Here is a 25,213-nt window from a genome sequence, read left to right as displayed (position 1 = left end):
GTAATAACTGAGTGTAATACCAAAATGAACATCATCAAAATTACTGTAAATCAAAGCAATATTCAAATTACTGGCTCACACATTAAAATTCTTCAGTATATTAATATTTAAATATTTCTGAACTCAAAATGTCCAAATTTTGTAAACCTGAATTTTGATTAAAGAACAGAAAGAAGGCCGGGCGCGGTGGCTCAAGCCTGTAATCCCAGCACTTTGGGAGGCCGAGACGGGCGGATCACGAAGTCAGGAGATCGAGACCATCCTGGCTAACACGGTGAAACCCCGTCTCTACTAAAAATACAAAAAACTAGCCGGGCGAGGTGGCGGGTGCCTGTAGTCCCAGCTACTCGGGAGGCTGAGGCAGGAGAATGGCATAAACCCGGGAGGCGGAGCTTGCAGTGAGCTGAGATCCGGCCACTGCACTCCAGCCTGGGCGACAGAGCGAGACTTCGTCTCAACAAAAAAAAAAAAAAAAAAAAAAAGAAGAAGAGAAAGAAGTCTACAGTTACTGGTGACAAAACATTTCTCTCCAAGTAATTCTCATTTCACTCTTGAATTCTCAAAATGTTTTGAGCTAGTTAACCTTTATTTTTTTTTAGAACAAAACAGGTATATTTCTATTAGACTACCTGATACAGAAGATAGTGTGGTATGGATGGATAGTATGAATGACAAATAATACAAATATATTTTATTTGAAATAAACAAAAATGCATTCGCAGCTCAATGGGTCACTTGGAAACAAACTGTTGCTTGACTATATTACTGAGCAAAAATAAAACTAAAGCATGAACACTTTTTTTTTTTTTTAACCTGTATCTGGAGATAGGTAGGAAGACACTACTTGTTTCTTTTAAAAACTGACCTTCCCTTAAGTCCGGGTCATAGAACGATAAACAATGTAAATGAATCCACCATTACCAGTTGTTACATTATATCTATGTCATCTGTATATTCTGAGATTACACACATACCTGCCAATATACCTGGAACAGGTTATTTTATCACAGTTACACTTGAGTTCTTGAAAGGCAGGACTGAGGAAGAGTAATTTGAAGTAAGTTTTACATCCTATTTAGAAGAAATCACCAGCATTTCCTTAAATAACAGGTTACAGTAGAAAGATACTGCCTGGAATTTATCCTTTTCATTTTGGTTCATTTTTAGTTTTTGTTTATGATTTACATAGCTGTTTAATTCATTTGCTTATAGTGCAATCCTGCCATAAAGTACTAAAGCACAAGATACCTATTATTCCCTCAACATCTGCATTTTTCAAGTTTTATACTCTATATCCACAGTATTTCAGTAGTTCTTGACTGTTTAAAAAAATAAATGGGTAAAACTCTTCTAAAAATACAGATGTCTATAACTACAATGGCACTAAGATGGGAAGGAGACAATGAGAGAAGGGATAAAAGCAAACATGTTCATGTGCAGGGAATGTGGTTCAAGTCTTTGGATTTAAAAACAAGTTCCCCAGAGAAGCTGACACTTCCTTTGCCCTCCAAAAAGGACCTGAAAAGTCCCAATCCAAACTTTCGAAAATTACAGTTCTGAGATGCAATAAATGATGATCAAAGCAGTCAGAGGCAGAAGGATGAATGTGTCTTCCATTTAGCTGTAGATTGTAGTATAGCCTCTTTAGGTGCTGGTGGATCAGTGAAAACCACTGAAGTATCAGAAGTGCTTGGAAGGATGGGGTAGAAAGTAATGATCATAATACCTTGTCTAAATCAGCAGCAGGGCTTCATGGCTAGGAAACTTTTTTCAACAGTAAAATGTCTCTAGGATAGATCTCTCTCTCCAACATAAAATGTGCCAGAATTAACATAAAAAAAAAAAAGACTTACACTTGGATATAGCAATAACAGAAAATTGCAAGGCAGAGAACACAAAAGAATCAAGACAATGCTTATAGGTTCAACAGTATTCCATGAGGCTAGAAAACTGGTTAACTTTGAAAGCGCTAGCAAAATAGCACTCTTGTTTATAAATCATTTATTTATCATATGCCCACATGTTGAATCCTTGTCTTTCCACATACTGAAGAACCCTACATTCAGCCTTTAGGCATTCTGCATTTCTTTGCCAATGTTGTAGCTGAGTATCTTGTTCCAGTCGATTTTGGTGCGGGTAACTGGAAGCTGCTGGCGCAAGACCTTGAATGTGGTATCTGACATTGTTTGATAGTTATCACTAATTGTTGTCTGACGCTCATTTTCTGCATTCTCTATGATTTTAATAAACTCCTTGGCAGTTTGTGTGTCATTCGAAACAGTTAGTGAATCATGTACATCTTTATGACTAACCAACTGCACATTGCCATCTTCATAATAGTGAACCTGAATCTTAAGCACTCCAACAACCTGGCCTGTAGGTAGTGTGATGGTAAACTTCCACTCTGATATCCAACGACCATTCCCTAAGTTTTTAGGCTGACTCTGGTGGCTTTCAATACACGCAATAATAGTCTGTTGCCCATAGGTAGTTTTAGCATAAACAGTACAGAAGCCATTGGAATAATGGTCTTTCACATAAGCTCTTAAAGCACTGTCACAGGATTATCTCCAAGACTTCAGATCTCCATCTACTTGTTCTGGCTGGGGGTCACTTGCTTCTTTCTGTAAGTGAGTAAGTGATCAAATTTAAAGGAAAGCAGATGTAAAACTCTGCTATTGCCCAGGTCACCGTGCTCTGTAATTAAGACCTGATCTTCATATCTTTCTATCTTCACAGGTGCAAACTGATTCACGTTGTAATGAGCAAATGCATGTTCTGCCCTTTCCCTGAGGAGGTTGTCATTATTACATAGTAGCCGAACATCACTGAATACTTCATTAAATTCCCCTGGGGGTGCATGAGTGATGAATTTAGCAGCTATGCGTACCTTCTCCTCATCCAACACACAATCAACGAAGTTGGCCATCTTGCGCTGTTCTCAACATTTATATTTTAACACTTAAAAAGATGCATGGAATGGAAGCAAGGTCTTTTTTTTTTAAAGATATAAATAGCTTTTATTTATCTTACACTACATGAAATGTCATACATTTCAGTACAGAAATATGAACATATTTGTCCCCCAAACAACACTGGTGGTGTGTGGAGTTACATAACATGTGGTATATGTATTGTATTTCGTAAATATTTAAAAAATCACTTCTGATGCTAATCTGGCCCTAAGTGTTTTTTCTTAATTATAAATTGAAAATTTATAATGACATAAATTTATAGGGTACAAAAGTGATACTATAACCTCTGAATACAATGTAGAATAATTTAATCAAGGTAATTAACACAGCCATCACCTCAAATACTTAACTTTTTGTGGTGTGAACACTTGAAATTTACTCTCTTAGCTATTTTGAATATTCACCACACTATGCAATAGAACTCAAAAAAAAGAAAAGAAAATTTCTCCTGTCTGAGATTTTGTACCCTTTAATCATCATCTTCCCATTCCTCCCATCCCTCAGTCTTTGTTTTTCTTTCTTTTTTGAGACGGAGTCTTGCTCTGTTGCCAGGCCAAAGTGCTGTGGCGTGATCTCAGCTCACTGCAACCTCTGCCTCCCAGGTTCAAGCGATTCTCCTGCCTCAGCCTCCTGAGTAGCTGGGACTAAAGGCACACACCACCATGCCCAGCTAATTTTTGTATTTTTAGTGGAGACAGGATTTCACCATGTTGGCCAGGATGGTCTGGATCTCCTGACCTTGTGATCTGCCCGCTTCGGCCTCCCAAGGTGCTAGGATCACAGGTGTGAACCACTGCGCCCCGCCATCCCTCAGCCTTTGTGACCACCATTCTACTCTCTGCTTCGATGAGTTCAGTGGTTTTAGATTCCACATGTGAGACATGCAGTATTTTGTGTTTCTGTGCCTGATTTATCTTATTTCACTTAGCATAATGTTCTCTGATTTCATCCACGATGTTGCAAATAAGAAAATTTCTTTCTTTTTCTTTTTTTTTTTTTTTTTTTTTTTTTTTTTTGAGGCAGAGTCTCGCTCTGTCGCCCGGACTGGAGTGCAGTGGCCAGATCTCAGCTCACTGCAAGCTCCGCCTCCCGGGTTTACGCCATTCTCCTGCCTCAGCCTCCCGAGTAGCTGGGACTACAGGCGCCGGCCACCTCGCCCGGCTAGTTTTTTTTGTATTTTTAGTAGAGACGGGGTTTCACCGTGTTAGCCGGGATGGTCTCGATCTCCTGACCTCGTGATCCGCCCGTCTCGGCCTCCCAAAGTGCTGGGATTACAGGCTTGAGCCACCGCGCCCGGCCTATTTCTTTCTTTTTCAAGGCCAAATAGTATTCCATTGTGTACATACCAGATTTTTAAAAAATACACTCATCTGTTGATGAACACTTGGGTTGATTCCTTAATGTGTCTATTGTTAATGGTTCTGCAATGAACGTGGACGTGCAGACATCTCTTTGACAAACTGTTTTCAAGTCCTTTGGGTAAATCCCACAAACAGGATGGCTGGATCATACAGTAATTCTATTTTTAGTTTTTTGAGGAACCGCCATACATTTTCTATAAAGGCTGTACTAATTTACATCCCCATTAACAGTGTACAAGGGTTCCCTTTTCTCCACATCCTTGCCAATACTTGTCTTTTGTCTATTTGATAAAAGCCAATCTGACAGGTGTGAGATGATATCTCATTGTGATTTTAATTTGCATCTCCCTAACGATTAGTGATGTTGAGCATTTTTTCATGTATCTGCTGGCCATTTGTATGTCTTTTGAGAAACGTCTATTCAGATTGGGTTTTATTTTTATTTTTGAGACAGAGTCTCGCCCTGTTGCCTAGGCTGGAGTGCAATGGTGCGATCTCGGCTCACTGCAACCTCCACCTCCCATTTTCAAACAATTCTCCTGCCTCAGCCTCCCAAGGAGCTGGGATTACAGGCGCCCACCACCACGCCTAGCTAATTTTTGTATTTTTAGTAGAGATGGGGTTTCACCATGTTGGCCAGTCCGGTCTCAAACTCCTGACCTCGTGATCTGCCCACCTTGGCCTCCCAAAGTGCGGGGATTACAGGTGTGAGCCACTGCGCCCAGCCTATTTTTATTTTTAAGCAGTTATTTTGAGATTATTTTGACTCACAAGAGTTGCAAAAATAGTACACAGAGTTCCTATATACTCTCTGTCCAACCTTACTTCTCCTCATGTTAACATCTTACATGACTAAAGAACAACTTTCCAAACTAAGAAATTAACCTTGATTAACTAATTAAAATAAAGAATTTATTCAGATTTAATCAGTTTTTCCACCAATGTTACTTCTCTGTCCCAAGATCCAATCCAGCATCTCATATTACACTTAGGTGTTGTGTTTCCCTAATTTTGTAGTCTGTGATATTTCCTCAGTCTTGTTTGGTATGACTATAATACACTGAAGTGTACTGGTCAGAGGTATTTTGTAAGATGTCCCTCTGGTTGAGTTTGTCTGATGCGTTCTCATGATTAGAAGAGGTGATGCATTATTAGAAAAGATGGTCAATGTGCCCTTCTCAGAGCAATATATCTAGGGCCCATAATGTTGCTATGTAGTGCTGGTGACATTAACTTTGATCACTTGGTTAAGCTGGTATCTGCTAGGATTTGCCACTGTAAAATTACCATTTTCTCTTAAAACAGCATTTTTATTAGAAAACAAGTCACCGGGAGCCGTGGTAACTTTGGGAACAAAAGCTGCCATTTAATAACATCAAACATGCCGAACAAGCTTTGTTCAAGAAATGATGCATCAATACTCAGGCAAATGACTATTCTTAAAAGATAAGGACAGTTCCTCTTTTGTGATAATTTTTGTTGGATCTAATGAAAAAAATTAGAGTTCATAGATTAAAACGCTAAAAATATGGAATATTTTATATACATTTCTGTATTCAAATATAGCTGTACTTCTAGTAAGGAAACAGAAAAAACTAAAAATAATATAATTCTTGTTTTACTTTAATTACCTTATTCTAAATCTTGTTCATCTTATGTTTCAATAAATAAGAAAGTCTTAGTTTTCCCATAATGAACATAAATTATTACAATCAGCTTTGAAACTACAGACTGGGTGTATTAATTTGCTAGAGCTGCCATAACAAAGTACCACAACTGTGTGACTTAGAACAACAGAAATGTATTGTCTCATGGTGCTGGAGGTTAGAAGTCTGAAATCAAGGTGTCAACAAGGCCATGTTCCTTCTGAAGGCACCAGGAAAGATGGGTTCCATGATTCTCTCCTAGTTTCTTATAACCTTGGGTATTCTTCCTGTGTCTTCACATGTGCTTCTTGCTGTGCATGTCTCTGTGTCTACATTTCTCCTTTGATAAAAATACTGGATATGTATTGGATTAGGGCCCAACCTAATGATTTCATTTTAACTTCATTAACTCTGTAAGGTATCTATAACCAAGTAAGGTCACATTCTGAAGTACTAAGGGATTAGGACTCTAACCTATGTCTTTTGAGGGAGAGGATACAATTTAACCTATAACATTTGCTTTTTTTTTTAAGAGAACTTAATTCACTTGAACACATTACCTTTCTCAAGTAACCTACTACTAAAATCCCAAATTAAAACTACAAAGTTCTACTAAAAAGTGAAGTGAAATAATAGTCCCAAAATACTTGTGATCAAACCTTTCATTAAATAAACCCCACTGCAAAAAAAGGCTAGACAGTTGAAAATTCAACAGCCTGAACAGGCGCGATGGCTTACGCCTGTAATCCCAGTATTTTGGGAGGCCGAGGTGGGCGGATCATTTGATGTCAGGAGTTCAAGACCAATCTGGCCAACATGGTGAAACCCTGTCTCTACCAAAAATACAAAAATTATTCAGGCATGGTGGCACGCACCCAGCTACTTGGGAGGCTGAGGTGAGAGAATCACTTGAACCCAGGAGGCGGAGGTTGCAGTGAGCTGAGATCACACCACTGCACTCCAGCCTAGACAACAGAGTGAGACCCTGTCTCACTAAAAAAAAAAAAAAAAAAAGAAAGAAAGAAAAAAGAAAATCCAAGAGCCTTTATTTAGGATTTATAGATGCCTACAACATTAACACATCAACTAAAAAAGAAAATCATGTTGTAATAGTTCAGAGTATAACATAAATATTCAAAGAAACTTTGGCTTTATCCACAAACCACCAAGGACAGGCCTGTCTCATTCCCTGATGATTCCTACTAAGTATAAACTTAAGTCTTGGCTGTCTCTTAAGTTCTAGTTAAGCCATAACTTTTGACTTTCAGATTTTTTTTTTTTTGAGATGGAGTCTCGCTTTGTCGCCCAGGCTGGAGTGTAATGATGCAATCTCGGCTCACTGCAAGCTCTGCGTCCTGGGTTCACGCCATTCTCCTGCCTCAGCCTCCCGAGTAGCTGGGACTACAGGCACTTGTCACCACGCCCGGCTAATTTTTTGTATTTTTAGTAGAGATGGAGTTTCACGATGTTAGCCAGGACGGTCTCGATCTCCTGACCTCATGATCTGCCCATGTCGGACTCCCAAAGTGCTGGGATTACAGGCTGAGCCACTGCGCCCGGCCTCAGGTTTGTTTTTCATACATTGCCTCTTCAGTAATCTAAACTGATCTTTTAAATTCCTTATCCCGTAGCTTATGATGCCCACCCTTAACTAAAATCTGCATAGTTACTTGATATTACCAGAGCAATGCACAGCACAGCTCAGAAAACTTATTAATCAGAGTTAATTATCGCTTAAGTTTTAAGTCTTAGTCCTGTAAATTCATCTCTCCTTCCCTTCCTTTCTTCAATAATTGTTTCTTATTATTATACATTTTGTGCCAGGCACTGACTGGATACATATTGGTAAAACGGATAAAGTCCTTGCTCTTTAAATGTAAAAGAATTGACAAATAAGTAAAACAACACTAAATGTCTAATTATAAATTGTGAAGAGTGCTATGGAAGAAATTATAGGTGCAGCAATTACCTAGACACTATAATTAGAGGTCTAATTAAGATCTGTATTAGTCAAGATTCTTTAGAAAACAGAACCAACAGGATACACTAATTTATTACATATGATGATAAGGAATTGAGATTATGGAGGCTGACCCAGGAAAGCTGGTGGTATAATTCTGAGAACCAAAGGGCTGATGGTGTAAGTCCCAGCCATGGGAGAAGACTGATGTCCTAGATCAATCAGTCAGGCAAATAGAACTACTCCCCTCTTCCTCCATTTTTTTTTTCATCTCTGCAGGTCCTCAATGGGTTAGATGATGCCCACACTGCACTGGGGAGGACAATGTGCTCTACTCACTCCACTGATTCAGCTGCTAAACACCCTTACAGACACACCCAGAAACAATGTTTAACCTGAGCACCCATGAGCTAGTCAAGTGGACACATCAAATTAATTATTATAATATCTCAGGACATCTAACCTGAGACAAAGCATGAGGAAGAATCAGCTTTATGAAGATCTTCCAGACAGAGGGAGAGCATATTTGAAATTCTGAGTTGGGAAATAATGTTTTGTATCTGAAGAAGTAAAAGGTCAGGGAGGCTGAAAGATAAGGGTTCAGAATGAGAACAGTACCAAATAAATTTGAGAAGGCAGGCAAGATTAGGTCATGGAGAGTGTAGAGCCTTATGTAAAAATTAAGTTGTAAGTACAAAACATCCAGCTCGATATGGCTAGGTGAAAAAGTTAATCTAATGACTCACATAACTCAAAAGCTTTTGGGAAAGGCTCATTTTATAGATGAAGAAGCTAGACTGAACGTTTTACCAAGACCTAATTTCTCCTCTTCTGGTTCTACCTCCTCAGATGGGCCTTTCCTCCCAGGTTTCTGGAGCAGGAAGCTGCAGGTGCCAGTGCAAGGGGAGGTATTTTTCCTCCCCCAGCACCAAGAAAAATCCCAGAATGGAATCTCTTTGCTTTGATTAATTGACTTATGTTGTGTCCATTCCTTAACCAATCATTCTTGTCTAGGAAAGATGATATTTGGATTGGCTAGGTTGGATCACATGCCACACATCTATAGTGTCTTAGGTAAAAAATGTTTTTAAAGTAAGTGATTTATTTTGGGGTCGGAGACAACTGCTGGTAATGGTGGAGGAGTGAGGTGGTCATATGAATCCTCCACAGGGGATAATTACTAAAATTGGGCTAAAAAAAAACCCCTGAAGATACTGGAAAGCATCCAAAAGCAGAAGGAAGGCAGAGGAGAGTTTAGTCTGGAAAAATGGTTAACAAGAAGTAAAAAGTATGACTTTGTAGCTTTCTGGTCTGATAATGCTGCCTAAACCACATAGTTGTAAGTACAGATGATGGTCAAATATAAAAAACAGCAGGCTTATCAACTAAAGGTGTAAGAGGTCAGAATTCAGAACTAAGGCAGCATCTTGAGATGTAAAGGGGAAATCTTGGTAGTGAGCAAACCACAGAAAGTATGAGACCCAAATTCAATTTAATTAATATCCAAATGCCTAGCTGCAAGTATACTGTGGATGAATGAAAAAGGACTTCAGGGTCAGCAAAAACTAGCTGGCAGAGAACGAAGATAAATCTACTCTTGAAAAGCAGAGCTATATACAGAAGATCTGTTGGGTTTGATGTATTTATTTATTAAGTGCACTCCCTCATCATGATTATCTCAGGCAGTAGGAAGTATGAAGTGTCACAGCACTGAGCCCCAAGCTGGCAGAGCAACTGGAGATTAGGGGGTAATCTTAGAAGAAAAAAAAAAAAAAATCCACCACCACCAACAGCAAAAACAAAACCCAAAAAAGAAACACAGAGAAAAGGAGACCCATCTCTGCCTAAATAATTTGCCAATCAAGAATTTTCACAGGTACAGAGGAGACCCAGAGGAGTCTAGTACGAAAAAGCAGAAGTAGGAAGTCAAAAGAATCATAGCACAAATATGATCAGTACATTTTCTAACCACAGTAAAACTAAAATGGATATTGATTTTAAAGACTAAATGTTAATGACTTCTAAACTCTCCATCAGCCAAAGAAGAATTAACACAGGAAACTAGAAAATACTTTTACTGGAATGGTAAGAAAATGACACATAAAACTTATGTGCTGCAGCTACAGCAGTAATTACAAGGGAAATTCATAGCATTAAATACATATATAAGAAAAGGACAAAGGTGCTAAAGAAACAATTTAAGCTTCCCTCTAGAAAACAGGAAAAGGCCTGGTGCTGTGGCTCACGCCTGTAATCCCAACACTTTGGGAGGCCAAGGCGGGTGGTTCACAAGGTCAGGAGTTCAAGACCAGCATGGCCAACATAGTGAAACCCCCATCTCTACTAAAAATTTAAAAAAGTAGCTGGGTGTGGTGGCGGTGGGTGCCTGTAATTGCATCTACTTGGGAGGCTGAGGCAGGAGAATCACTTGAACCCGGGAGGCAGAGGTTGCAGTGAGCTGAGATCGCGCCATTGCACTCAGCCCAGGCGATAGTTCGAGACTCTGTCTTAAAAAAAAAAGAGGAGGGAAAAAGAAGAGAAAATAATACTCATAGGAAGACACAAGGAAATAATTAATGAGAGAAAAAAACAGAAAATTGAGAAAACTCAACGAAGCCAAAAGCTTGTTCTTAAAAAAAATCGGTAAAATTGAAAAACCTCTAGTCACTAAAAAAGACATAAGTTATGCATATCAACGATGAAGGAAAAAACATCTCTACCAATTATACAAACATAAAAAGAATGAGGTAATATCTGGAACAATTTTGCGTCCATACATTTAATGATGTAGATGAAATGAACAAATTCCTTGAAAGACACCAACCAAAGCTCATTCAAGGAGAAAAAGATATCCTGAATTGTTCTATACCTACATTTCTTACTTATTTTATTCATTCATTCATTCATTCATTCATTCATTCATTTATTTATTTATTTTTGAGACCGAGTCTCTCTCTGTTGCCCAGGCTGGAGTGCAGTGACACAATCTTGGCTCAATGCAACCTCCACCTCCCAGGTTCAGGCGATTCCCCGCCTCAGCTTCTCGAGTAGCTGGGATTACAGGTGCCCGCCACCATGCCTGGCTAATTTTTTAATACATTTTTTAGTAGAGACAGGGTTTCATCATGTTGACCAGGCTGGTTTTGAACTCCTGACCTCAAGTGATCTGCCTGCCTCAGCCTCCCAGAGTGCTGGGATTACAGGCGTTAGCCACCACGCCCAGCCTATACCTACATTTTAAAAGGCGAACTCATGATTTAGTATCTTACAACAACAACAACAACTTAAACAAACAACCAAAGCTCTCCAGGCCCAGATGTTTCACCAGTGAATTCTACCAAACATTTAGAGAAAAAATAATATCAATTCTATATTCTTTGAAAAACACAAGAGAGGCAGGAATCCTACCCACTCATTTCCAACAAATTAACTGCAAGAAAACTATAGACCAATAACCCTCATAAACACAGGTGCAAAATTCCTTAAGAAAATTTTAGCAAATCAAATTCAACAGTGCTTTATTTCTAGACTTGCTTCAAGCATGACCAACAGTATTTTGAAGGGATAACCCATCATTACCAAGTGGGATTAATCCTTGAAATGCAAGATTGGCTTAACTATAAAAAATTAATCAACGTAATTTGCCAAAATAGCAAGTTAAAAGGGAAAAGCCGTATGATCATTTCAGTAAGTGCAGAAAATGCATGTGACAATATTTAATACCAATTCATAATAAAAAACTCTCAGCAAAGAACGAATAGAAGGGAACTGTCTCAGTAATTGCCAGGGCAGGGATGGAGGGAGGAATTTAACTTCCAAAAGATACAAAGCAACTTCCTGGAGTAATAAAATTGTCCTACAGCCTGGAGGTTACATGAGTATATACACTTCTCAAAATTCATTAAAGTATACATTGAAAATGGTGAATTATATTGTACATAAATCACACCAAAATAAAGAAACTAAAAGGAGGGTATGTATATGCAGCTTCACTCTGTTCTGAGAGGAACAGATAAAAGCAGGGCAAGCATAGAAGTGGGGAAGCCAGTTAGAAAGAACTGCAATGATGTAGATGAGAAATTTTAGAGTAGACTAGGGTAGTGGTAGTGGAGACAGAAAGAAGTGTAGAGACTCAAGCTTTATTTTGAAGGTAGAATCAACCGACTTTAGATGTGAGGGGGAAAGAGAAATAGATAAATCCAGAGATCACTATATTTATGGCTTAAGCTACTGGATGAATTGTGGTATCATTTTATGATAGAGAATGTGAAGGAAATAGGTTTTGGGAGAAAACCAAAAGTTTGGTTTTTGGATATGTTAAATCTGTTAAGTTTGAGATGCCTATGAAACATCTACGTAAAATGTATATGTTCAGGAGCTCAGAGAGAAAGTCTGGGCAGAGTCTTCCTACAGGTGTATTTAAACAAAAAGACAAGAGATAACAGGCCTCAGAATCAAGGCTTAGAAAATGCAACATTTATGAGTACAGGAATCTGGGGGAAACAAAACTTAAGAAGGAGTTGTATAAAAAAATTTGGAGAAAAACTATGAGTAGTATAATGGAAGCTAAAAGGAAAGATTTTCAAGAAGACAGTGGTCAGCTATGTCAAATTCTGCTGAGGTTGAGTAAGATGAGGATAGAAAGGTGACATTGGTGTGAGTTGGGACATGTGTGAAAGACAAGAAGAAAGCATATGTAACTATCTCCTTTCGGAAGTTGGGCTGTGAACGTTCTGGCAGAAAATAGGGCAATAGCCAGAAGAGCATTGGGATGTAAAAATGGTTTGGGGGCCAGGCGCAGTGGCTCACATGTGTAATCCCAGCAATTTGTGAGGTTGAAATAAGACGATCGCTTTAGCCTAGGAGTTTGAGACCAGTCTGGGCAACAGAGTGAGTCTCTACAAAAAAAAAAAAAGAAAGAAAGAAAAGAAAATTAAATTAGCTGGGCTTGCCTGTAGTTCCAGCTACTAAGGAGGCGGAGGTTGGGGGATTGCCTGAGCCTCGGAGGTTGAGGCTGCAGTGAGCTGTGATCACACCACGGCACTCTAGCCAAACAGAGCGAGACTCTGTCTCCCCCTGGCTCCCCCTAAAAAGAAGGTTTTTTTTGTACATACTGCTTTTTTTAGGATGGGTGATACTAAGAGCATGCTTTTATACTGATGAACATTATCCAGTAGACAAAGAAGAATTAATGATACAGTACAGAAGAAATGAAGTACTGAAAAAATCCTTTATAATCCTTAATAAAAAACCAATAGATATTTGCTATTGTCTGTGAAAGTTAAGAGCCATATCACTTTGAGTTGAGCATTTATTCTATTTGGCTTAATTTATATCCTTACATAGAACAGGATTTCAAAGGAGATTTGTAATAAATACACATAAGCTAGTAGATGCACTACTGAAATAGATTTTAAAGAAATGGGCAGTTGAAATGGGAATAAAGTTCATATACATGTATCAGAAAAGTTTATTACAATACAGAGCTGGGGAGATATGGCAGAGGAGCTATAATCAGATGAGTTTAAATGGGTAGATAATTGGTTCATTCAAGATTTGTTTCAACTTATTTTTAGAATGCCTTCCAATGATGCAGGAGCTGGCAGCTAAAAACTACATTTACCAGTCTCTCTTGCAGCCAGGGTTCTGAAAGTAATTTAGATTCTGCCATTGGGATGTATTTGGAAGAATTAAAAACTGTTAAGTTGAGTCAATGGTAGCACATGAAGTACCCTTTGGCAAGTTCAGATCCAGCAGGCAGTGCGAAACAGCCCTGGAGCTCTGTCAGTGGTTTATGACCACTGGCTTGAAATCATTCATAGGGGCCAGGGGCCAGCTCTTTAATAACTTTCTAAGTACCTAATTCCTTATATTAAATTTCTTTCTGCTTAAAATAATTTCAGTGATTTCTATTATCTTTAGTTGAATTGACTGAAACATTAACCAACAGTCCAAAGTGATGAGAGTTCTAAAAACAAAAAGCCAATTCAGTCTGTCACACTGGTCTGATATCTAATAACTATATACTTTTTTTTTTTTTTTTTTAATTTTAAGTTCTGGGATACATGTGCTGAGCATGCAGGTTTGCCACATAGGTATACATGTGCCATGGTGGTTTGTTGCACCTATCAACACATCATCTAGGTTTTAAGCCCTGCATGCATTAGGTATTTGTCCTAATGCTCTCCCTTTCCTTGCCTCCCCACCCCTCGACAGCCCCCAGTGTGTAATGTTCCTCTCCCTGTGTCCATGTGTTCTCATTGTTCAACTCCCACTTATGAGTGAGAACATGTGGTGTTTGGTTTTCTGTTCCTGTGTTAGTTTGCTGAGAATGATGGTTTCCAGTTTCATCATGTTCTTGCAAAGGACATGAAATCATTTTTTTTATGGCTGCATAGTATTCCATAGTGTATATGTTCCACATTTTCTTTATCCAGTCTATCACTGATGCACATTTGGGTTGGTTCCAAGTCTTTGCTATTGTGAATAGTGCCACAATAAATATACATATGCATGTGTCTTTATAGTGAGAGGTGACAATGTACTAGCAGTCCTCACTCTCAGCACCTCCTCAGCCTCAGCATCCACTCTTGCAGCACTTGAGGAGCCCTTCAGCCCGCCACGGCACCGTGGGAGCCCTTCTCTGAGCTGGCTGAGGCTGGAACCTCCTCCCTCTGCTTGCAGGGAGGTGTGGAGGGAGAGGCAAGGGTGGGAACGGGCTGCGTGCTGGGCTTGCGGGCCAGTGTGAGTTCTGGCGGGTGCAGGCACAGGCTTGGCAGATCGGGCACACAGAGCGGCTGGCCAGCACCGCAGCCCAGAGCAGTGAGGGGCTTAGCACCCGGGCCAGCAGCTGCAGAGGGTGCACCACGTCCCCCAGCAGAGCGGTCCACCGGCGCTGCGCTCGAATTCTCCTGGAGCCTTTGCTGCCTCCCCGCCGGGCAGGGCTCAGGACCTGCAGCCCGCCATGTCAGAGCTCCCCCATGCTGTGGTGGGCTCCTGCGTGGCCTGAGCCTCCCCGACAGGCGCCACCCTGCTCGATGGCACCCGGTCCCATTGACAGCCCAAGGACTGAGGAGCGCAGGCACGGCTGGCAACTTGCGGGCAGCACTGCCTGCAGCCCTGGTGCAGGATCCAGTGGGTGAAGCCAGCTGGGCTCCTGAGCCGGATGGGTACTTGGAGAACTTTTATGTCTAGCTAGAGGATCGTAAATACACCAGTCAGCACTCTGTGTCTAGCTCAGGGATTATAAACGCACCAATCAGCACTCTGTGTCTAGCTCAGGGTTTGTAAATACACCAATTGGTACCTGTATCTAGCTAACCTAGTGGGGACTTGGAGAACTTTTCCCTCTAGCACTCTGTGTCTTGCTCAAGGATTGTAAACGCACCAATCAGCACTCTGTGTCTAGCTCAGCACTCTGTCAAAATGGAACAATCAGCTCTCTGTAAAATAGACCAATCAGCTCTCTATAAAATGGACCAATCAGTAGGATGTGGGTAGGGTCAGATAAGGGAATAAAAGCAGGCAGCCCGAGCCAGCAGTGACAACCTGCTCAGGTCCCCTTCCACACTGTGGAAGCTTTGTTCTTTCACTCTTTGCAATAAATTTTGCTGCTGCTCACTCTTTGGGTCCACGCTGCCTTTATGAGCTGTAACACTCACCACGAAGGTCTGCAGCTTCACTCCTGAAGCCAACCAGACCACGAACCCACAGGGAAGAACCAACAACTCCAGACGTGCTGCCTTTAAGAGCTGTAACACTCACCATGAAGGTTTGCAGCTTCACTCCTGACAGCGAGACCACAAACCCAGCAAAAGGAAGAAGCTCCAGACACATCTGAACATATGAAGGAACAAACTCCGGACACACCATCTTTAAGAACTGTAACACTCACTGCAAGGGTGCGCGGTTTCATTCTTGAGTCAGTGAGACCAAGAACCCACCAATTCCGGACACAATAGTAGAATGATTTATAATCCTTTGGGTATACACCCACTAATGGGATTGCTGGGTCAAATGGTATTTCTGGTTCCAGATCCTTAAGGAATTGTCACACTGTCTTCCACAATGGTTGAACTAATTTACACTCCCAACAGCATAAATAAAAGCGTTCCTATTTCTCCACATCCTCTCCAGCATCTGTTGTTTCCTCACTTTTTAATGATCGCCATTCTAACTGGCATGAGATGATATCTCATTGTGGTTTTGATTTGCATTTGTCTAATGACCAGAGATGATGAGTTTTTTTTCATATGTTTGTTGGCTGCATCAATGTCTTCTTTTGAGAAGTGTCTGTTCACGCCCTTCACTCACATTTTGATGTTTTTTCTTTTTTTTTTCTTGTACATTTGTTTAAGTTCCTTGTAGATTCTGGATACTAGCCCTTTGTGAGAAGGCTAGATTGCAAAAGCTGAGTTCTCCCATTCTGTAGGTTGCCTGTTCATGCTGATGATAGTTTCTTTTGCTGTGCAGAAGCTCTTTAGTTTAATTAGATCTCATTTGTCAATTTTGACTTTTGTTGACATTGCTTTTGGTGTTTTAATCATGAAGTCTTTGCCCACGCCTATGTCCTGACTGGTATTGCCTAGGTTTTCTCCTAGGGTTTTCATGGTTTTAGGTCTGACATTTAAGTCTTTCATGCAACTTGAGTTAATTTTTGTATAAGGTGCAAGGAAGGGATTCAGTTTCAGTTTTCTGCATAGGGCTAGCCAGTTTTCCCAACACCATTTATTAAATGGGGAATCCTTCCCCTGTTCCTTGTTTTTGTCAGGTTTGTCAAAGATCACATGGTTGTAGATGTGTGGCATTATTTCTGAGGCCTCTGTTCTGTTCCATTGGACTATATATCTGTTGTGGTACCAGTACAATACTGTCTTGGTTACTGTAGCCTTGTAGTATAGTTTGAAGTCAGATAGTGTGATGTCTCCAGATTTGTTCTTTTTGCTTGGGATTGTATTGGCTATACGAGCTCTTTTTCGGCTCCATATGAAATTTAAAGTAGTTTTTTTTTTTTTCTAATTCTGTGAAGAAAGTCATTGGTATCTTGACGGGGACAGCATTAAATCTATAAATTACTTTGGACATTATAGCCATTTTCATGACTGATTCTTCCTAGCCATGAGCATGGAATGTTTTTCCATTTGTTTGTGTCCTCTCTTATTTCCTTGAGTAGTGGTTTATAGTTCTCCTTGAACAGGTCCTTCACATCCCGTGATAAGTTGTATTCCTAGGTATTTTATTCTCTTTGTAGCAGTTGTGAATGGGAGTTTACTCATGATTTGGCTCTCTGTCTACTATTGGTATATAAAAATGCTTGTGAGTTTTGCACATTGATTTTGTATCCTGAGACTTTGCTGAAGTTACTTATCAGCTTAAGGAGATTTTGGGCTGAGATGATATATACAATCATGTCATCTGAAAAGAGAAACAATTTGACTTCCTTTTTTCCTAATTGAATACCTTTATTTCTTTCTCTTGCCTGATTGCCCTGGCCAGAACTTCCAACACTATGTTGAATAGGAGTGGTGAGAGAGGGCATCCTTGTCTTGTGCTGGTTTTCTTTTTTTTTTTTTTTTTTTTTTTTTTTTTTGAGACGGAGTCTCGCTCTGCCGCCCAGGCTGGAGTGCAGTGGCCCGGTCTCAGCTCACGGCAAGCTCCGCCTCCTGGGTTTACGCCATTCTCCTGCCTCAGCCTCCCAAGCAGCTGGGACTACAGGCGCCCGCCATGTCGCCCGGCTAGTTTTTTGTATTTTTTAGTAGAGACGGGGTTTCACCATGTTAGCCAGGATGGTCTCGATCTCCTGACCTCGTGATCCGCCCGTCTCGGCCTCCCAAAGTGCTGGGATTACAGGCTTGAGCCACCGCGCCCGGCCGGCCTTGTGCTGGTTTTCAAAGGGAATGCTTACAGCTTTAGCCCATTCAGTATGATATTGGCTGTGGGTCTGTAATAAATAGCTCTTATTATTTGGAAATACGTTCCATCAATACCCAGTTTATTGAGAGGTTTTAGTATGAAGGGGTGATGAATTTTATCACAGGCCTTTTCTGTATCTATTGAGATAATCATGTGGATTTTGTCATTGTTTCTGTTTATGTGATGGATTACGTTTATTGATTTCTGTATGTTGAACCAGCTTTGCATCCCAGGGATGAAGCCAACTTGATTGTGGTGGATAAGCTTTTTGATGTGCTGCTGGATTCGGTGTGCCAGTATTTTATTGAGGATTTTTTTTTTTTTTTTTTTTGCATTGATGTTCGTCAGGGATATTGGTCTAAAATTCTCTTTTTTGTTGTTGTGTCTCTGCCAGCCTTTGGTATGAGGATGATGCTGGTCTCATAAAACGAATTAGGGAGGATTCCCTCTTTTTCTATTGTTTAGAATAGTTTCAGAAGGAATGGTACCGGTTCCTCTCTGTACCTCTGGTAGAATTTGGCTGTGAATTTGTCTGGTCCTGGACTTCCTTTGGTTGGTAGACTATTAATTATTACCTCAGTTTCAGAACTTGTTATTGGTCTATTCAGGGATTTGACTTCTTCCTGGTTTAGTCTTGGGAGGGTGCATGTGTCCAGGAATTTATCCATTTCTTCTAGATTTCTAGTTTATTTGCATAGAGATGTATTCTCTGATGGTAGTTTGTATTTCTGTGGGATCGGTGGTGATATCCACTTTATCATTTTTTTATTGCATCTATTCTATTCTTCTATTTTTTATTAGTCTGGCTAGGAGTCTATCTATTTTGTTGATCTTTTAAAAAAATCAGCTCTGGATTCATTGATTTTTTTGAAGCATTTTTTGTCTCTCTCTTTCAGTTCTATTCTGATTTTAGTTATTTCTTGTCTTCTGACAAGGTGTTGATTTTAGATCTTTCCCAGTTTCTTCTGTGGGCATTTAGCACTATAAATTTTCCTCTAAAAACTGCTTTAGCTGTGTCCCAGAGATTCTGGTACATTGTATCTTTGTTCTCACTGGTTTCAAGGAACATCTTTATTTCTGCCTTCATTTCGTTATTTACCCAGTAGTCATTCAGGAGCAGGTTGGTCAGTTTCCATGCAGTTGTGTGGTTTTGAGTGAGTTTCTTAATCCTGAGTTCTAATTTGATTGCACTGTGGTCTGAGAGACTGTATGATTTCTGTTCTTTTGCAATTGCTGAGGAGTGTTTTACTTCCAATTATGTGGTCAACTGTAGAATAAGTGAGACATGGTGCTTAGAAGGCTCTATATTCTGTTTATTTGGGATGGAGAGTTCTGTAGCTGTGTATTAGTTCTGCTTGGTCCAGAGCTGAGTTCAAGTCCTGAATATCCTTGTTAATTTTCCGTTTTGTTGATCTAATATTGGCAGTGGGTGTTAAAGTCATCCACTATTATTGTGTGGCAGTCTTAACTCTATAGAATCTGGGTGCTCCTGTATTGGGTGCATATATATTTAGGATAGTTAGCTCTTCTTGTTGCATTGATCCCTTTACCATTATGTAATGTCCTTTTTTGTCTCCTTTGATCTTTGTTGGTTTAAAGTCTGTTTTATCAGAGACTAGGATTGCAACCCCTGCTTTTTATTTTATTTTATTTTAATTTTTGCTTTCCATTTGCTTGGTAAATATTCTTCCATCCCTTTACTTTGAGCCTATGTGTGTCTTTGCCTGTGAGATGCATCTCCTGAATACAGCACACCAATGGGTCTTGACTCTTTATCCAATCTGCCGGCCTGTGTCCTTTAATTGGGGGCATTCAGCCCATTGACATTTAAGGTTAATATTGTTATGTGTGAACTTGATCCTGTCATTATGATGCTAGCTGGTTATTTTGCCCATTAGTTGGTGCAGTTTCTTCATAGTGTTGATGGTCTTTACAATTTGGCATGTTTTTGCAGTGGCTGGTCCTGGTTATTCCTTCAGGAGCTCTTGTAAGGCAGGCCTGGTGGTAACAAAATCTCTCAGCATTTGCTTGTCTGTAAAAGATTTATTTCTTCTTCGCTTATGAAGCTCAGTTTGGTGGGATATGAAATTCTGGGTTGAAAATTCTTTTCTTTAAGAATGTTGAATATTGGCCCTCACTCTCTTCTGGCTTCTAGGGTTTCTGCAGAGAGATCTGCTGTTAGTCTGATGGGGTTTCCTTTGTGGGTAACCCGACCTTTCTCTCTGGCTGCGCTTAACATTTTTTCTTTCATTTCAACCTTGGTGAATCTGACGATTATGTGTCTTGGGTTGCTTTTCTTGAGGAATATCTTTGTGGTGTTCTCTGTATTTCCTAAATTTGAATGTTGGCCTGTCTTGATTAGCTTGGGGAAATTCTCCTGGATAATATCTTGAAGAGTGTTTTCCAACTTGGTTCCATTCTCCTTGTCAATTCCTGGTACACCAATCAAACACAGGTTCAGTCTTTCCACATAGTCCTATATTTCTTGGAGGCTTTGTTCTTTCCTTTCATTCTTTTTTCTCTAATCTTGTCTTCATGCTTTATTTCATTATGCTGATTCAATCTCTGATATCTTTTCTTCTGCTTGATTGATTCAGCTATTGATACTTGCATATGCTTCACGAAGTTCTCGTGCTACGTTTTTCAGCTCCATCAGGTCATTTATGTTCTTTTCTAAACTGATTATTCTAGTTAGCAATTCCTCTAACCTTTTTTCGAGGTTCTTAGCTTTCTTGCATTGGTTTAGAACATGCTCCTTTAGCTCGGAGGAGTTTGTTATTATCCACCTTCTGAAGCCTACTTCTGTCAGTTAGTCAAACTCATTCTCCATCCAGTTTTGTTCTCTTGCTGGCGAGGAGTTGTGATTCTTTAGAGGAGAAGAGGTATTTTGGTTTTTGGAATTTTCAGCTCTTTTGTGCTGGTTTTTCCTCATCTTTGTGGATTTATCTACCTTTGGTCTTTGATGTTGTTGACCTTTGGATGGGGTTTCTGTGTGGACGTCCTTTTTGTTGATATTGATGCTATGTCTTTCTGTTTGTTAGTTTTCTGTCTAACAGTCAGGCCCCTCTGCTGCAGGTCTGCTGGAGGTCCACTCCAGACCTGTTTTCCTGGGTATCACCAGTGGAAGCTGTAGAACAGCAAAGATTGCTGCCTATTCCTTCCTCTAGAAACTTCATCCCAGAGAGGCATCTGCCAGATGCCAGCCAGAGCTCTCCTGTTTGAGGTGTCTGTCACCCCTGCTAGGAGTTGCCTCCTAGTCAGGATGCACAGGGGTCAGGGACCCACTTGAGGAGGCAGTCTGTCCCTTAGCAGAGCTTGAGTGCTGTGTTGGGAGATCCACCTCTCTCTTCAGAGCTGGCAGGCAGGAGTGTTTAAGTATGCTGAAGCTGTGCCCACAGCCGCCCCTTCCCCCAGGTGCTTTGTTCCAGGGAGATGGGAGTTTTATCTGTAAGCCCCTGACTGGGGCTGCTGTAAAAGGCTTCATTTTAATCATGGACTACAACACTGTGAAAGTTTAGAAAAAAAGGCTGGGTGTGGTGGCTCAAGCCTGTAATCCCAGCACTTTGGGAGGCCGAGGTGGGTGGATCACAAGGTCAGGAGATTGAGACCATCCTGGCTAACACGGTGAAACCCCATCTCTACTAAAAATATAAAAAAATTAGCCAGGCGTGGTGGCGGGTGCCTGTAGTCCCAGCAACTCAGGAGGCTGAGGCAGGAGAATGGCGTGAACCCGGGAGGTGGAGTTTGCAGTGAGCCGAGATCGCGCCACTGCACTCCAGCCTGGGCGACAGAGCGAGACTCTGCCTCAAAAAAAAAAACAAAAACAAACAAAAAAAAGAAAGTTTAGAAAAAAAATTATTTTACCTACAAAATGAAAAAAACTCATGTTGTAGGTACTAAAAATATGTGTTAATAAATGACACATTTCTGTGTAAATGGAATTATACCATCATTTAATGTAAGCATCTCAATATAAATACTCTATACCCTTTCTTACTAGCAGCAAATAACGGTTAAAAACATGCATCCCTTTCTAGACAAGATTTCTAATGTTATTCAGCAAATCAGCACACTCCATCCCTTCTGCAGCTTCCAGCCATCCACTAACAAACAAAAAATAGTGCCCAACATGTGACTCATGAGAACTGCAAGCAAATTCCAATGTCACTAATTCAGAAAACTAAGTGAGAAAAAGTGTTCAGAAAACTCAGAATCTGTACTCAAGGATGCTATTGAAGCCTTCAACATAAGAAAAGACATTTCTTTAGGAATACTATGTAAAAGACTAATTCAGAAATAAATATAAAGACAGCAGATTAGAACACACTGAAAGGACTCACAACAAGGGAAAGAGAAAGAAGAGTTACAAAAAGCAGCAAAATATAATTACATAAGTACAACTGAGTACAATCATTTACACAAAGTTATCTGAGGTAAAAAGTCAATCATAAGCATCACTATTTTTGAGCACGGTATGTCATCCGAGCCTTGGACACTTTTTTTACATATAAGGGAAATGTGAACAAACTTGCTAATTGCTTGATGAAGATTGTCCACAGGGTGGAGAAGTTATATTGATTTTTTAAAAATATATAGTGCAGCTGGGCGCAGTGGCTCATGCCTGTAATCCCAGCACACTGGGAGGCTGAGGCGGGCAGATCACGAGGTCAGGAGATCAAGACCATCCTGGCTAACACGGTGAAACCCCGTCTCTACTAAAACTATGAAAAAACTAACTGGGTGTGGTGGTAGGCACCTGTAGTCCCAGCTACTCAGGAGGATGAGGCACGAGAATGGCGTGAACCCAGGAGGTGGAGCTTGCAATGAGCCAAGATAGTGCCATTGCACTCCAGCCTGGTTGACAGTGTGAGACTCCATCTCAAAAAAAAAGAAAAAAAAAATTTATATATATAGATATATACACACACACACACACACACACACATACACACATATATAGTGCTATTTTAGTTATTTTGTAATCCCTAAGAATATATTAGAAAATGGTTTGATCATGATATAATGACAGAATGGCATCCTTCTTGTCATTCCATTGACTGGAAAAACAAAAATAAATGAAAACATTTATTTGACAATTTGCTAGGGTATTTTGTAAGCAAATATTAAACATTTATGCATTACATTTGTGCAAAAGTTTCCATTTTAATTCTGAATAAGAAAAATATCATTTAGTTTACTGCTTATAAACATGAAACAATCTATAAGAAATAGTTAAAGTTAAAATGCTTCCTACCAATAAATAAATGAGTTAAATAACTTTAAGTATTTAATAAAAGGAATATATTCTACCACATCTTTGTAAAAGAGCCAAAAGTGATTTTGAGACGTGTTTAAAGATATCCTCTACATAATTAATCAAAATTGAGGATATTTTCACTTCTGAAATAAAGCTCTCCTTTTACGCAAATATAAATTTTATTCTTTTTTTTTTTTTTTTCTTTGAGACGGAGTTTCACTCTTGTTACCCAGGCTGGAGTGCAATGGCGCAATTTTGGTTCACTGCAACCTCCACCTCCTGGGTTCAAGCGATTCTCCTGCCTCAGCCTCCTGAGTAGCCAGGATTACAGGCATGCATCACCATGCCTGGCTAAGTTTGTATTTTTAATAGAGATGTTTCCCCATGTTGGTCAGGCTGGTCTTGAACTCCTGACCTCAGGTGATCTGCTTGCCTTGGCCTCCCAAAGTGCTGGGATTACACAGTGAGCTACCGCGCTCAGCCAAATTTTATTCATGTTTAAGAGAAACTTGTTATGCTCTAAACTTTAAAAACATTTTCCATCAAGTAAATGATCTGCCTTAGTGTACATCTGTGAACTGGAGTAGCTGGAGCTTACAAGGTCATTTCAAATACTGGAAGGAAATCTAGGACAAAGTATCTACCAAGGACTTCCTTCTATTTCATTCCCTCTTGGGCCTATTGTTTTAAAAGACTTCACTAATTTATTAATTAAAATGATAAAACAAATGATGGTATCAAGGTTTAACTCTCAAAGACAATTTCTAACAAGCATAGAATAACCAGGGCTTTCCCATTGTAAAATCCTGAAAAAGCAAAAAGACTAGGTGTTTAACTCAGTCTTTATTCAACAGGTCAGTGCAAGTCATAAGAACATTTTATTCAGAGCTCAATAAAATACTATGCAAATTATTTAAAGAATGGCATTCTAAAACTGAGTTTAAAAAGGGTATTTACCACATGGGTTGATTGTAGAGCTAAGTGAAGCAACTCCAGTGGAAAGGCCACCTTTTGAAACTACTGAAGCCACAGAAGGTGTCGAAGATGAAGTTGGTGTAGTAGAGGAGGCTGCTGAGGATGGTAACCGTTCTCCAGACTCCATATCTATGAGAGGGGAAAATGTTAATTCTCAGTATCAGATAAAAAATTTTTTCAAAATAATTCAACATATTTAAACTTTGTGTATATTTTTAAAAATATAAATTTCTAAATACATGGTCTTTGGAAAGATAAAATATGGAGTAGATAAAAACAATATAATTTAAAATACCAATCTATAGAATAAGTTTAAGTATACCAAATCCTCTTGAGTTTTCTTATACCCCCCAAATTAATAGTGGTTCGAATATAGTAATTTCACACAAATGTGTGTTGCCACAACCATCAATTAACATGTTATATTTGTCTTATTTATCCCAAATCACCTCACATCTGTTCACTTGCAACAGAATTCCTACGTTACCTTAATGAATAATTTTTAAAAAATGCCACCACATTTGAATGGGTTGCACCCTTATCTTCTAAATACAGATAGCAATATACTTGTAGGTTTTAAGTGTCCGAGACTCTGGCCTGGGAGTCCCCAATACAGTGAACACCCCCCATACCCCTCAACAAAGGCAAATACATTTCAGAGTTTAACTGGAGGCAAGTTTAAACCATGATTTCAAAATGGCCTCAGTTGTGATCCATTTAAAATGACAAAAGCACTTCTAATCATCGTTATTAATTTTTTGGGCTTTGTGGATGTAGCCTTGCATTGGTTTTATTGCAATAGTACTAATGCTGATATTAAAAATTTGGACTATAATGGGCATTTTACATTCATTTTAATACTCTGCATGCACTGATCCCACATTCAAGCAAGGAAGTCATTAAATTCACAGACGCTTTAAAGAGAACATAATCTATAATAAGGAAAAAGATACTGCTTGCCTATAAGTGAATTTATAATCAGCCACATGAAAACTCTCACCATTTAAATAATCTAACTACAGAAAGATTTCTGTATTGAATTCTACAGGCAATTCACAGAATAACTGTGTATTTACTAAGAAAAATAGTTGGATTTCATTTTAAAATATTGACTAATTAAAATAATG

The 25,213-nt window shown here is 39.5% G+C and overlaps 1 protein-coding gene and 1 pseudogene across 24 annotated transcripts in view; both read right to left on the bottom strand.

The window, feature by feature from the left end:
* Positions 1–25,213, bottom strand: part of BAZ2B (bromodomain adjacent to zinc finger domain 2B) — a 343,885-nt gene that overhangs the window by 178,890 nt on the left and 139,782 nt on the right. For all 24 annotated transcript variants that reach the window (XR_004441758.1, XM_033231361.1, XM_033231356.1 and 21 more), the window contains one exon: positions 24,069–24,215. Coding sequence is in view for 23 of the 24 variants with exons in the window: in XM_033231361.1 (XP_033087252.1) it covers positions 24,069–24,213 (145 nt within the window). In the remaining variant the exon portion in view is untranslated. The remainder of the gene's footprint in view (positions 1–24,068; positions 24,216–25,213) is intronic.
* LOC117094967 lies at positions 820–3,039 on the bottom strand (annotated as a pseudogene).

This window comes from Trachypithecus francoisi, unplaced genomic scaffold (assembly GCF_009764315.1).
Source record: "Trachypithecus francoisi isolate TF-2019V2 unplaced genomic scaffold, Tfra_2.0 Lachesis_group13, whole genome shotgun sequence".
NCBI lineage: Eukaryota > Metazoa > Chordata > Mammalia > Primates > Cercopithecidae > Trachypithecus > Trachypithecus francoisi.
Note: the sequence above shows the minus strand (reverse complement) of the source record. Positions and strands in the feature narration are given on the sequence as shown.